The sequence below is a fragment of the Phoca vitulina genome, unplaced genomic scaffold, assembly GCF_004348235.1.
Source record: "Phoca vitulina isolate PV1807 unplaced genomic scaffold, GSC_HSeal_1.0 scaffold25, whole genome shotgun sequence".
In the NCBI taxonomy this organism is placed as follows: domain Eukaryota; kingdom Metazoa; phylum Chordata; class Mammalia; order Carnivora; family Phocidae; genus Phoca; species Phoca vitulina.
This window is the reverse complement of record NW_022589728.1, coordinates 9,896,402-9,911,674: the sequence shown is the minus strand read 5'-3', so window position 1 is coordinate 9,911,674 and position 15,273 is coordinate 9,896,402. Positions and strand designations below refer to the sequence as shown.

At 41.7% G+C, this 15,273-nt stretch overlaps 1 protein-coding gene across 1 annotated transcript; it reads left to right on the top strand.

The window, feature by feature from the left end:
• Window positions 1-1,798: 1,798 nt before the first annotated feature.
• LOC116643106 (charged multivesicular body protein 4b-like) lies at window positions 1,799-2,687 on the top strand. The gene has a single exon (XM_032421878.1). The coding sequence runs from the start codon at window positions 1,814-1,816 to the stop codon at window positions 2,486-2,488; it is 675 nt and encodes a 224-aa protein (XP_032277769.1). The 5' UTR covers window positions 1,799-1,813; the 3' UTR covers window positions 2,489-2,687.
• The last annotated feature ends 12,586 nt before the right edge of the window (window positions 2,688-15,273 follow it).

Genomic DNA, 15,273 nt, shown 5'->3' with positions numbered 1-15,273 from the left:
GAGGACAAGGCAGCATGAAGGATGAACTCCATCAGCATTAGTATTGCCTCAGTGGGCTCTGGTCCAACCAAATTGTCATTGTCCATCTACTCCAAGGTTCCTAGAATAACAAATATTTACAGGAATCCACAAAGTGTGTCCCCATATGAATGCACCATGACCAGTTGATTGAATTGGGGGACAATTTTGCCAACATGACTACATCTATTGCCAATGAGAATGGTATAAAAATTCACAAGAAAAGTCACCTGTGTCTAATACAATTTATACAAATTGAGGCAGAGAATTGAACCAATTATGCAGAGGGTTGAGATGAAACCATTCCCCCATTTCTACTCCCTCCCCACTCATTAAACAGTGACCACTGTCACTCTCCTCCACCCCATGTCCCCCACCAGAGAAAAGCAATCAAGGTACTTCTGACACCATTATCTTGGCATGTAAAGCCATTTGAAACTCTGGATCATGTGGCAGGTATAACCTCTAATCCTACGTTTTGATTTTGCTAGTTTCTCAAACATTTGTCAGAACTTTAGAGTTAACTATATTGAGTTATAATAACAAACACTATGTAAAAAGTAAACCCAACAAATACTCATGGCCTCCTTACCTCACTGACTGTATTTGCTTTGCTACCTTACTGTTCCAACATGGCCGACTGTGACAGACAGCTGTCTTTGGTGCATGTCGGGATGAATATGCAAAAAAGAATAAAACCTTTCCATATTTACTTGTTTAGGGCTCATACTACCATACATATCCTGCCAGTTAATGTCTATGAAACAGAAATAAAAGAACATTCAGCATTTTTACTGCCTCAAATCCCATTTCCCTTTGCAGGCTGCTACTTTAACACTTTCAAGGGCTTCTATCTTTCTGCAGCCCTGAAGCTCCAGGCCATGGGTTGGTGCCAGTTCCTGAGGCCTGAACACAAGGTCCATGATCCCCTGAACATGCCAAATTCCTCCTCTGGTCCTTGCTTCCTTCACACTAGTAAGAGAGTTTTTTTGGATCCAGAAACATTCAGTAGGTAATACTTCTCCAGATCCTCAGGCTCAATGACCTAAGGTGTCATTTATTTATCCTGGGGCCTGGGCCAGGGGGCTGGAGGTAGACAGAACATCAAGCAGATGCCGTGGCTTTAATGTTGTAGTTTGAGGCACTTTAGTAGATATCAGTAGGCAATAATAAGCAGGCTGATACCAGGTTGGTAATACCTATTGAAAATTCCAACGATTGGAAATACATACTATCATTGGGCTACAAGCTAGTACAGTACTGGGCACACAGAAAGTGCTCAAAAATATGTAATAAGAACACAAGATTCAAAGAGTAACACGTTCTCCTTCACACATTGGTCAAGATCAAGAACCAAATTCACTAGATGGCTTCCAAGTCCTCTTTTCATTTAGTGCCACGTGGTCAAGTTAATAGTGAAAAACAAAAAGTCAGACTAATGAACCGAATAATTCAGGCCACAAAATCCTACTATGAACTTTCTGAGCTTTCGTGCACAACTTTCAACTTTACATTGTGGATATATATATGAAGATACCAAGTGTTTCCAACCCATGTCTTTTAAAATACGCAACATACACATCAACATCTGAATAACAATTCAGATTATATTGTATTCTATTATACAGGAACACATTTATTTAAAATAGCAAAATAGGGAGCTGCGGGGCGGAGGCGGCGGAGAGGCCTGCGGAGGCAGGGAGCGGCGGGGCCGGGAGCGGGCGCTGGAGCCGAGCCGAGCCGAGCCGAGCCGAGCCGAAGTGCGCGGCGGAGGCCGGCGTGGCGAGCAGCCACCATGTCGGTGTTCGGGAAACTGTTCGGGGCAGGAGGGGGCAAGGCCGGCAAGGGCGGTCCGACCCCTCAGGATGCCATCCAGCGGCTGCGGGACACGGAGGAGATGCTAAGTAAGAAGCAGGAATTCCTGGAGACTAAGATCGAGCAGGAGCTGACCGCCGCCAAGAAGCACGGCACCAAAAACAAGCGCGCGGCCCTCCAGGCCCTGAAACGCAAGAAGAGGTATGAAAAACAGCTAGCGCAGATCGACGGCACACTGTCAACCATCGAGTTTCAGCGGGAGGCCCTGGAGGACGCCAATACCAACACTGAGGTGCTCAAGAACATGGGCTATGCCGCTAAGGCCATGAAGGCTGCCCACGACAACATGGACATCGATAAAGTTGATGAATTAATGCAGGACATTGCTGACCAGCAAGAACTTGCAGAGGAGATTTCAACAGCTATTTCAAAACCTGTAGGATTTGGAGAAGAGTTTGATGAGGATGAGCTCATGGCAGAATTAGAAGAACTAGAACAGGAGGAACTAGACAAGAATTTGCTGGAAATCAGTGGACCCGAAACAGTCCCTCTACCAAATGTTCCCTCTATAACCTTACCATCAAAACCCACCAAGAAGAAGGAAGAGGAAGAGGATGATATGAAGGAATTGGAGAATTGGGCTGGATCCATGTAACTGGTCCAGTGCAGGCTGGGCCCAGACAGACTCTGGTGGCCTGTGCAGCGGGCAGGCGTGTGCGCGTGCGGGGCAGGCAGGACATGGTGCAGGCAGGTTCCATCGCTCCTGAGTCTCCCTCCAAAGCCTTAGGGCCGCATCACTGCTCACTCTCTGCATAGCATGGTCTGCACCCAGCGGGACAGGGAGGGGGGAGGGGGGCTGGCGGGTGGGGTGGGAGGTGCCTGCTGTTTATAATGTTGAATTTCTGTAAGATAAACTGTATTTGCAAATCCAACATTGAGCTTCTGGACTACGCTAACTCCACTGCTGAACCTCAATGGAAAGGGTCGACCGTTTGCAGTTGAAATGATCTGAAAATGTAGCCTCTGTCCTTTTAAGTCAGTTGACTTGTCGCACCTTTCTTTGTAAGACTTGTATGGTACTGGCAGAAAAGTTTTTTAAAAGCCATAGGCTTTTCCTTGTCCTTAGCTGTAATAATGCATCTGACTTTGGTTTCCCTGAGAGCTGTATTTCCGTCCATCTCCTGTGTACTGGCCCCTGTGTTTACCACTCTGCCTACCCCTAACTCCTGTTCCCCTGGTCTTTTGGAGTTTGTGACACTGATTTGAAATGGATGGTGTTCTCTTGAGAGCAAGTGAGATTGTAGAGTTAAACCCCAGCTATACATTTTTCTAACATAGCTCTAAGGTCCTTGTTGCTGTTTGTGATAACTGATAGATAACTCATTGGAAACATGTGCATACATTTATATTCAGATGAAATTATGGTTTGCACTGTCTATTAAATATCTCAATTAATTTTCAAAAAATAAAATAAAATAAAATAAAATAACAAAATAGGATAGTCATTACCCTTACCTGACATTTCTTATTTACTCTACATGTGGCTATTATCTGTTCAAATTCTGCTTCCAGAAAAGTAAAAGTCCAAACTAAACAAGAGCCAAGGCAAACAGATTTACCTCCCTCTCTATGCTGAGCCCCTTCCGTTGAGCAGAAGACCCCAATAGAAAGCAGAGTCTTCTCTGCCGAGATTAACTGGGAAGGACTCAGTCTCCTTGGGGGCAGCGGGAGGTACTTTCATAAAGCCAAATGAAGAAGCAGGGTCTTCATCAAGTTATTAATGTTGAAAAGCTACTTCTGCCTGAAAGCTAGAAAACTGGCTTTCAGTGTGGTGTTGAGTATGTGAGTAATTCTCTCAATAAGGAAGACTTGGGCATACCACACAAGGGTTTCGGCTCTTGCCTGCTCAATTAATTAGTGTGCTAGGGCTGCCATGACAAACTACAGACTGGGGGGCTTAAACAACAAAAATGTATCTCCTCACAGTTCCGGAGGCTGGAATCCCAAGATCAAGGGGTTGGCAGGTTTGGCTTCTCCTGAGGCCTCTCTCCCTGGCTTGCAGATGGCCATCCCCTCCCCGTGTCCTCACACGGTCTTTCTTCTGGGCATGTGCCCCTGGTGTGTCTTCTTCTAAGGAGAAGTCACATTGGATTAGAGCTCCACCCTAATTACCTCATTTTACCTTAACTACTTCCCTAAAGACCTCATTTCCAGATGCAGTTGCATTGTGTGTTAGGGCTTCAACAGATGAATCTGGCAGGGGATACAGTACAATCCATAACACCTACCCTAGGACAGAGCTGAATGGACCTGTAGTAAGCTCCCCTGTTTCCTATTTAGCATGTAAATATGTTGATTACACTTTTGAATCTCTACCTTTATGTGCTTGGAGGCTGTGGGCAACTGCAATATCATTGATACCCGGTATTTAGGAAATATTTTGCGTTTTAGAAGGCACTTTCACACATATTGGGTAGGTTTGGCAATTAGCATTATTTTCACACAATAAATAAGGAGACAGATTCAGTGAGATTAAAATGCTTAGTCCAATTCTCATTACTTACCTTAGTGGCCCTCCCATATTTGAGAAATTTCTGGTTACTGTGATGTCTTCCCATTGTATGATCTAGAATAGCACCAGACCTTTTTTCTTTTTCATCATCGAACTCAGCAAGTTGGAAACACCTTACAAGCTGCTCCAGGGTAGGTGTGATACCAGGCTTGCAGTGCTGAGTGAAGAATGAGATCTGAAAAGGGGAGTTGGCTCTCGATGTGTCACTTAGCACTCTGAACTCAGGTGTGGGAACTGAGAGAATGAAATCCAGATGTGGAAAGTAAAAGGCGAAGCAACATTTCATGGATCCACGTTTACAATCATCACAATGCAAGGAGCCACGTGACTACAGCATGCCAGGAGAGTCTAAGATGATACTAGCCCAGAAATAAAAGGTTTAACCATACTTCATTGTTGGCATGAGAAAACACACAGAGAGGACAATGTGACCCTGAGAAAGTTGTCTATCTTCTTGAACCTCAGCCCCCATGAAAGGGTTTTTTCAGCTTTGCACAAATCCCAGCACCAGCCTGAGAACCAAGCTGTGCACAGGTGCACACAGGGTCTTGATGGCCACCAGCCATTCTTTCTTCTTTCCACTCACTAGACAAGCGTTCCAGACATGTGTCTGAAGAAAAGAAATCACGTTGAATTAATTCTGCATCCTTCCAACCAAAACCAGTGTAAATATTTGTCTATTTCCCTATGAGTCCAAAAAACTTCCACTATACTACCGTTAGCACATGGCTTGCTGGTCTGTAGAAACAAATACACAGAAAGTAATGTTCTCATTTTATTTATGAACACAGAGATGAAGGAATGGAAATGTTAAGCAAATTAAGGGGGGCGCTGTACACCAAAGCCAAGAGCGTGGGCCCTAGAATCAAACCATCTGGGTTCTACCCCCTGCTAGCTGTGCATCGGGGGCTACCTGTGTAACGTGTGCTTGTTTCCTCACCTTTAAAATAGGGATAATAGGGGCGCCTGGGTGGCTCAGTCAGTTAAGCGGCTGCTTTTGGCTCAGGTCATGATCCCGGGGTCCTGGGATGCAGTCCCTCGTCGGGTTCCCTGCTCAGCGGGAAGCCTGCTTCTCCCTCTCCCTCTGTGTGCTCGCTCACTCTCTCTCTAGCTCTCAAATAAATAAATAAATCCTAAAAAAAATTAAAATAAAATAGGGATAATAATGTCAGCAGTTAAAAGAGTTATTCCCAGGATTAAAGAAGAAGATATCAGGATGGTGCCTGGCACATATTATCCTTGCTCTCAAATAGCTAAGAGAAAGTGGACCTAGCATCAGACTCTGTCCCAAGGTTTCTGAGATGAACCCCGGGTTGTAGCCTTGCTTGTCTACAGAAGGGTTACAAATGACTAGGGAATTTGGTCCTTAACCCGGAACCGGGGCGGTTCTTCCTCTTCATTGAATGATAGAGCTGAGAGTGGAGTGAGGAAGTGGTCAGATTTCCCAGGAAAGTCATAGACACAGGTCAGCTTTGTCCCAGGTCTCTGTGTTCCATCCACCTGGCAAAATCTCTGTCCTGCCTACACGCTTGCTGCCACATCCGCACCCCCGCTCCAGAGCCGCCCCTAACACCCACCACACTGCCCCCCAAGTCCCCTCATTAGAAATGCATCCTGTTTAGATGTTCATGCTTTCAAAATTTTGTCTGAGTCCCCCTTCCAAAGGTAAATATACTTTTGAGCATGTATAAAGAGACTTTTTCATGAGGAGCTCAAAGGTCAGCGTTATACCTCAGAACTTGGACATGGACTCACATTTTCCTTCTTATTTTTTTTCCCCTTAGCTTTTACCATATGCTAATTCTGGTCCCAGTGCTTGAACATGCAGTGCCCATGTTTTTCTAAATCTTGACTCACTCTGAAGCCCATTTCAAATCTTCACCAAAAAATGATCTCAAATTGACCCTGCTTCAAAGAGACTTTATTTGCCCCTGAATGCTTGTGCGCTTGAAATATTGAACATGAATTATATTATTTTACTCGGAGTGTGCAGCTTGTCTGTGCGTGCATATATGTGCGTGTGTGTGCAGTATCAGTCTTCCCACCTAAAACATGCATTTCTCAAGAACAGAAACACTTGTTTTTTAGTTTCATGTGTAATCCTTAATATACTGGTCATGGTATAAAACCTGCAAGTATATTGTCTGAATGACAGTTCAAACTGTTAGCAGTAAAATGAATATATTATTTTAAGAATTGCCCTTTTTAAAAAATAGTAAGAGCATGGCAGGCAGACTACATAAAAAGGTGAGGATGTACAAGCAACGTAGCTCATATTTCGGTAATTTTAGTGTTTAGATACAATCTGTGTTATTTATTAAAAAACAAAAATAAACAAACAAAAAAAAACAACTTTCTCTGACCCTTGAAAAATGTTTCCAGGAAAAATGTCCTTGTCAGGTAGAGGTTCACCTGAGGCATTACACGTGAAATGTGCAGGGTTTTCTCTAAAATATGCCAGAGAAGAAGAAAACAAAAAATCAAGGGAGGATCATTGAAGCTGGATGTTGGGTACGTGACTTTACCTTTATATATGTTTGAAAATTTCCAAAGTAGTTCTAAAGGAAGGAGAAAGAAAATCTGAGACAATAGTGAGGTGTGCTAGTTAACCACTTAGAACCCAAATGAAGGGGCGCCTGGGTGGCTCAGTCGGTTAAGCGGCTGCCTTCGGCTCAGGTCATGATCCCAGGGTCCTGGGATCGAGCCCCACGTCAGACTCCCTGCTCGGTGGAGAGCCTGCTTCTTCCTCTCCCTCTCCCTGCTGTTCTGCCTACTTGTGCTCTCTCTCTCTCTGTCAAATAAATAAAATCTTAAAAAAAAAAAAAAAAAAAGAACCCAAATGAAGGTGGGGATGGGTGAAACATTTATTAACATTCCCAAAGCAGGAGCCCCAACCAGGCTGGCTCAACAAAGTAACTGCAGCTCTACCAAGGGTGTTAAGTTCTTTCTGTGGATTCTTTGGAGAACTGCTTTATCGCCAATGGTTTTGATGGCCCAGAAGATGATATCAAGTAGAGAACCAGTCATAAGTGACTCTGAATTGAAAGTCAAAAGAATCAGACTCTGAGTGGGAAAAAGCAATTTATTTTGCTTCTATTTTTATTTCCATTTATGTACAAGAGTTATATATGTATACGTATATTTTTTAAAGACTGTAATCTAAGATATCTCAATTAGCATAAAACACACATTCTAAGTGACTAAAACTAATGGAAATAAATAAAATGGTGATGACTCAAATATTTGTTGACTGCTACTGTGAGCCAGACACTGTTTTAGATGCTGGGGACACGTCAAGGAAAGATCCTTTCCTCCGAAATGTCAACTTCCCATGGGTTGGAGGCAGATTTTTAAAATAATGATTACATGGTGTGCAAGATGTATATAGAGGCATGGGATAAATTAGGTAAGGGGAATTAGGAGTGCAATATGGGAGGGGAAGAACCTTCCATCTTAACCATGGTGGTCAGAGCAAAGGCTGATAGCAGCTGGTGGCTGGGCCAGACGCATCCCTGATGGTCGCAGGTCAGGAGTGAGCCGAGTGCCACCTGGTGGTGTGCAGGAGAGGCTCCAAGGGCCCTGTGAAGGTAGAACCTCTGACGTGTGAGGGGCAACATGGAGGCCGGTGTGGCTACAGCCACGTCAGGGTGGAGGACACCGTGCGACGGAAGACTTCTCTTAATTAACAAAAATATATATTTAAAGTATATTCATAGTTAATTATAGCAAGTGTAGAATGTTTGCACAGCAGAGTGATGTTTTGAGATTAGAAAACGTTAATTTTAAAAACATAGGTGATAGTTTTCTGTATCTATCAAGCTATCCAAGTATCTAGGTATATATATATCTCATAATGGCTAAGGACAATTTTAGGATTTTGATAGTGATAAAAATGCAAGCAAGGAAAAGGATTTTAAATAAATCATTTTTATGAAAAATACTACTTACACAAGTATTTTTAATTAACTACTGTGTTTAAATTTTAAGTGGACGCTTTCCATTTTTCTTTTTAAGCTTATTTTGAAGTATCATTTTATCATCTTTCATGTTCTATCGTTTTGTCACTTTACATTTATTTTGTATATAACATAGCATAAATAATTCAAATGTAATTCTTGTCTCATCCTTAATATGAGATGTTTATATTTCATGTCCTTGTAAGAGGGTCAAATATATAGACAAATTTGGAATACAATTGTTAAATGTATTTTAAGAAATAATTGTTTCAAACCCTTAAAGTTGTGAATAGGACATAACTTTTTTGTTTTTTGCAATGTTTTGGATCCTGGTTTAATTAAGTTCACAGGGATTTAATTATTGTAGTAATTATATGTGTGCAAAGGGGCAGTTCCTTTAATCTTTGTGTGTTTTCTTTTAAACCTCTTTTCTTCATCTGCTAATTAGGATAACAATACCTGCCTGACAAAGCTTCACAGAATCCAGTGAAGATTTATAAATACTGCACATTTAGTGGTTCTTTGAACAGCTATAGAAATGAAAGACAAATGTTGTGTATCATTAGCAATAATCAGTCTGTTTGGTTCCATATCTGAATGCTATTTAAGAATTTCCCCAATCTCCTTAGCAAATTGCTGGCATGTTTCTACTCATATATTTGTTTTATTTGAATTTTCCCTTGAAGACTGAAATTGTCATCGACTAGGCACTGTCCCCTTGGCATAAGCACCCAGCCAGGGAACAGGTTCAAAATGATGATTGAGCTGCCTTTTACTTCCTCAAACATAGATAGTTTGCTGCAAATGCTGGTGAGGACTACTGTCACATGTCATCTCTGGGTCAGACAAGCTATCCTCCAGAGGACTGTCATAGGGAGGACGTACCTTGCACTCATCCGTGTTTCTGAGGTTTGCACCAAATTTGTCCACCCTGCTTATAAAACACCCAAGAAATGCTTTCAGATTATTGGGTGGGCTCCTGAATTCTATGTGGTTTGATTTGACACAAATTTTCTACCCGAAAAATGATGTGAAAATTTTTCCCAGAGTTGCAATTAAATTCTGAATGACACGGCTGTCCTTAGGATTTAGGCATAATTTCCTGCTTCAGATGATCAAAGAAGGACCATGTGTTTGAACTATGTAGGCCTAGTTATATCTTTAGCTATCATATCTATACCATGAGGCATGTCTCAATGGACAAGATGTGGTCTAGAGTGACATCAGAATTTAGGTCACACAACAAAAGCCAGAGAAAATGGTCAAATCTTTAATGTATTTCATAACATAGCCCGGAAATAATGATAACTCTGTAAATCATGCTGCTTGACAAGAAGTGGTCATAAGCAACAAATTCTTGGTAAGATGGAGCCAGAAATCTACCAGGTGAAAGTAGGAAGGCAGTAATATTTTCAATACCATTGATTAGACGTTTCAGGAGGGATCCTCCATCAGAAGACAACATCTTTAAAAATGAACAACGCTGGGGCTCCTGGGTGGCTCAGTTGGTTAAGCATCTGCCTTCAGCTCAGGTCATGATCTTGGGGTCCCGGGATCAACCCCGCATTGGGCCCCACACTCAGCGGCGAGTCTGTTTCTCCCTCTCCCTCTGCCCCTCTCCCTGCTCACTCACGCTCTCGCTCTCAAATAAATAAATAAATAAACATTTTTTAAAAAGGAAAAAAACCAAACAAACAACGCAATTCTTCCCATTTGTTCCTAAAATCCAACACTTGATGGTTAGGACCAGCCTACAGATGATAGTTATGTCAAAATCTCAGTCCTATTAGAAAATAATGTTCAGTTCATAAGTTTCTGAACCCCCAAATGTGGTTTTGAACCACAGGAAGTCACATGTAATCCCTCACATATAAGATACCTCACATGTAGGTACCTTATTAACACCTCATTTATAGTTGTTTCACATTTCCTGGACGTTATTTTTTTAACTTTACTGAGATACAAATAGTTGTTACATAATTTGTGTATACAACTTGATGAGTTTGGAGATTAGTATACATCCACCAACCCATCACCACAATGTATGCCATTAACATGTCCATTACCTCCAAAAGTTTCCTATTTCCCTCTTTAGTTTTATTATTACTTATAGGCAGTGTGCTATGCAGTAGCTCTGAAGGACTTATTCATCTTGTATAACGGAAACTTTGTACCCTTTGACGAACATTGCCTCACTTCCCTTTACCCCGGCTCTGGCAACCACCATTCCACTCTATGCTTCTATGAGCCTGGCTATTTTAGATTCCTCATCTAAGTGGTTTCATGCAGTGTTAATCCTTCTGTGTCTGGCTTATGTCACTTAGCATAATGTCCTCCAGGTTCCAGGCATTATTAATCACTCTAATCTGTCTCAGGCAAAGAATGAGAAATTCTCTCCAACCTTCTTTTATATTTACCTTCCCTCTCTACCAATGTACAAATGCCTGGTTTTACACTGATTTGTCTCTCTGGCGACCATTAATCTCATGTGAGTCCAACATGCCTGCCTTCCCGGCACTTGACAAATCATACCTTACTATAACGGGAAAAGTATTTTGAGATATTTCACTCCCAATAATCCATGGTTGCTAATTTTCCCACCATTGGCTAGATAGGAGAAGAATGGATAGAGTCTAGAAAAAGAGTTAGTGCTTAGTTTTCGGTTTATACACATACACATGTTTATGTATTTCCTTGCTATGGCTATATGTAAACCATATTTACATTCTTCTAAATTCCCTAAATTCCAAGGTTTTATATATATATATATATATATATATATATATATATATATATATATACATACCAGGATTTTCTTTTGCCAAGAAAAGCTTAGAATTCCAAACGCTGTTTTATCAGGAGTCAGGACGTATGATTTAATCATCAGAGTATGATTTAATCGCCATTTCTCACAACTAGGCAAGAACAGTGGCACAGAATTGTCACTAACTTCGTAAGGCATTGTTGTGGGCTGAATTATGTCCCCCCCAAACTCATATGTTAAAGTCCTACAACTTTTGTGGGATTGTGACTACTTCTGGGAATAAGGTCTTCACAGAGGTAATCAAGTTAAAATGAGGTCACTGAGGTGGGTCCTAAAGCAGTCTCTCATGTCTTCATAAAAAGGGGAAATTTGGAGAGAGGTATGAATGTGTGGAGAAAGTGATGTGAATAGGAAGAAGGTGTCCACAAGCCAAAGAGAGAGGCTTAGAATAGATCCTTCCCTCATTACCCTCAGAAGAATCAACCCTAATCAACCCTGCCAGCCACTTCATTTTGGACTTCTAGTCCCCAGAACTGTGTGACCACAGCTTTCTGTTGCTTCACTATCCAGTTTATAGTGTTTTGTTACAGTAGGCCCAGCAAACTAGTATAGGCAAGTAGATTCATTCAACAAACCTGAATTAAAGGGTCTATTATGCACCACATCCAAGGTGGGCTTTGGGGTTAGAGCCATGGATGTGGTTCTTGCCCTCACAGAACTTAAAACTTAGTGGAGAAGATACTGAGCAAACCATTTAACCTAATCGGATTAGCAATGATTGATTGATTGATTGATTTATATTCCCCCCACCCTCCAGACAAAGGGGAACTGTGAAAGATATTGTGATGACATGAGGGGATTTGTTTTTTTTTTTCTTTTTAAAACATCAGTTTTCTTGGCGTACCTGGGTGGCTCAGTTGGTTAAGCATCTGACTCTTGATTTCAGCTCAGGTCATAGTCAGGGTCATGAGATGGAGCCCTGTGTCGGGCTCCACGCTGGACATGGAACCTGCTTAAGGTTCTCTCCTCACCCCCTCCACCCCCTGCTTATATTCTCTCTCTCTATCAAAAAATAAAAGTAATTAATTAATTAATTAAAAAATAAGACATCAGTGTTCTTAGAGCTAAATGCAGTTCTCAGTGGTCCACTTATATTTAGGGCTGCTTTCTGCCCTGCTAGATGTGGACCCATGACCATGTGGGGATTCAGGGCTCTGGGGTCAGGGGATGCCCTTGAAGCTGAGACTTTGAAGGATGGGAAGAGAGGTCTAGGTGAACAGAGTGGGAAGAATGTTCTAGAGAAAAGGAACAGTTTTTAATCAGCTCTCCCTGGTTTGCCCAGGAAGTTCAGCCCAAGTTCACATGGCCAAGAGGGTGTCAGAGCTGAGGTGCAGGTCCTGGTCGCCCAGTCCTTACAGTACACTGTGTGCCCAGTTCACTGTGATGGTTTCAGGAGAGAGATCCAAATGGCCAGAGCTAGCACACGGCCACTGTGTCATCATGAAGTAGTGTGTGGTGAACGCAGCCCCACGGGTAGGCAGCCATAAGACAACCATTTATTGAGTGCAAGTACATGCATGACACTGCTGAATGCCATAAAGGAGACAAGGATGAGCAAGAGATGGTCTCCACTCTCACTCAAAACTCACTAGATTCCGACTAAGATGAGGACACTTACTAGTTGTTCACCTGGTAGTGGTTTGGTTGCTACACTCCTAATGTGATCCTGTTCAGTGTAAGTCACTTCAGGGCTTCCTGGTATATGCAGCATATATGGTCACCTGGTGTCTCTTCTAGAATCAACATGGGTAATGAAATGCTCAGATAAGAGGTTTTATCATCATTGAAGGCTGCCAGCCTGAGCCAACCCCATTAAACCACACTTTCATATCACAACCGAAGTGGCCAGATGCACCTCTCTCTATGACCCCTTATTTTAGGTAGAGTTGAACATCACTCATGGTTCCAGATATGGAACTTATGGAGACTATCAGGATCATGGATAATAACATCTAATTTCATAATCAAAGATGCTATCTTGCTATTTAATTAGATACTACTTAAATTGGTGCTAAGGCACAGCAATAATGAGTTGGAAACATATTAAATGCTTTACAAAATAATTTGTCTCTCTAGGATACATATGCCAAAGATGATATTACAAGCAATTCAAAAATAAGTCTTGCAGAGAAAATATTTCTCAAACTTCATTTAAATTAACGTTTGTTTATAGTTAGGAGAGAGCTTTCTACATTTCCCCAGCTCAAAGTGAGCCCTGAGGACTTTTGATACGTTCCCGAATGATTTAATTAAAAGATAAGTGGAAGCTGGAAAATAGAAAGCAAAACACTTTGATGGAAGGGACATGCAGAAATGAGGAGGGAGGATAGAAAAAGAGCAGAGGACAGGAACGGGGGATGGCTTCGGTAGAGACAGATTAACTAACAGGAAGTGGTGTAACTACGAGAAAGGAGAAAAATCCCTTATGATCTACACAGATGATCAACACCTTCTTAGAACTACTTCAAAAGATTAGGAAAAATTTCTGAAAAAAAAATCCGAGTTATGTGGATCTTTTTCATCTTTCATCTAGTATGCTTTCCTTTGATTGCCTCTTTGTCCTCATAGAAAGCCAACAGATATGCAAACCATGGAGGGTATTCCATGGCCTCGCCTCAACCCGTGTGGTGGGCTGCCATGAGAGTGAGCCGACTTGCTTGCTCACTGGGGTAAAGGAGGGCTGGTGGGGGATGGAGGGGGGGAGGCCCAGCGGGATGGCTGAATCTGCAAGGCTAAGTTCCCTAATTTTTAGGACATTCTCAAAGCTAAACACCTTCCATGCCCAGGAGCTGCACAGATACCTGTGAAGCCCTCACTCTCAAGCGCAGGGCACCAGGCAGCTATTGGGTATGAGGAACAATCTGAGGTAGAGCCTCTCAGAGACTTCCAGAGGCTACCTTCCAACTACGTGCAATGCAAAGGAGAGCACTCAACATACTTTTCTCCAGACACAAAGTTAAATTGATTTCACATGTGAATGAATTAAAAGATGGATGACTGTATGCATTTTTCAGTTCTGTTCAGTTTATCATAAGTGACATTTGAGGGAGTTTATGAATGGCAAACATCAGGCTTTGAGGACATAATTATGCCCTGGAGTTATGCTTAAGTAACTAAGGGCAATGTTTAGATGATATTTATATCTAAGTGGCTCACATTAAAACCCTACCAAGACCATATCATAAATGTAAATTATAGGGGAGATTGCCTATTTGTGGAAATGAACTGTATGCAGCTTTATTAATTTTTCTGACATTATTCACATCCCATTACTGGTACATTTATGATTATAATAATTATCTAAGCAGCACTGATTCTAATCCTATAATATTTCAGCTAGATTTCACAGACACGCCAACTCTTCTGAGAATATTCAATGTTATACTGATAATGGAGGTAAAGGACTCTATAGTTGGGCTATACATTTAAGGGAAATATATAGGGTAAAGGAGAACATAACTCAGGATTACAGACAAGTGTAAAAATGGAAAACAAAACGCCTCTCCCAATGTACCACGATACAAGGTATTATCATACTCTCTACACATAACTTCTACATAAGAATTTATGCTAGAAAATAGTAAAGCAAACCAACATTTTCAGAATTATCTACATGATTTCTTTGAAAAGAGACTAGTACTGGAAATTCTAGTTTTCTGGGCCTTCTTAACTGTCAGCTCCATGTTCTTAACTCAAAAGAATTTGCCTGGATCTGTCTGGGTTCCTCTTTCCTACTCGGTGGCCTGGAAACGTCCTCAAGGCAGTAAGCTGGACCAATTGTAGGGCTCACCTTCTTTGCTTCTCATCACTCAGGGTCACTGTTCTTCACTCCTGATGCCATGTGCCTTGAAAACTACCATTTCACAGACATTTTGTCTGGTTACTTTGGCCGTTTCAGGAAGAAGAGTAAATCCAGCCTCTATTGCTCCATCTTGGCCGGAAGTCAAAGTCAGAAAAAAAACATGCAGACATTTATAGGGTGAGTATTTACAAGAGTATTGATAATACATGCAATATCACTTTTAAGATTTGACACAATCTTTTACTATAATACAGGTTTTATGTGTTTTATCATTGCCATATTTTTA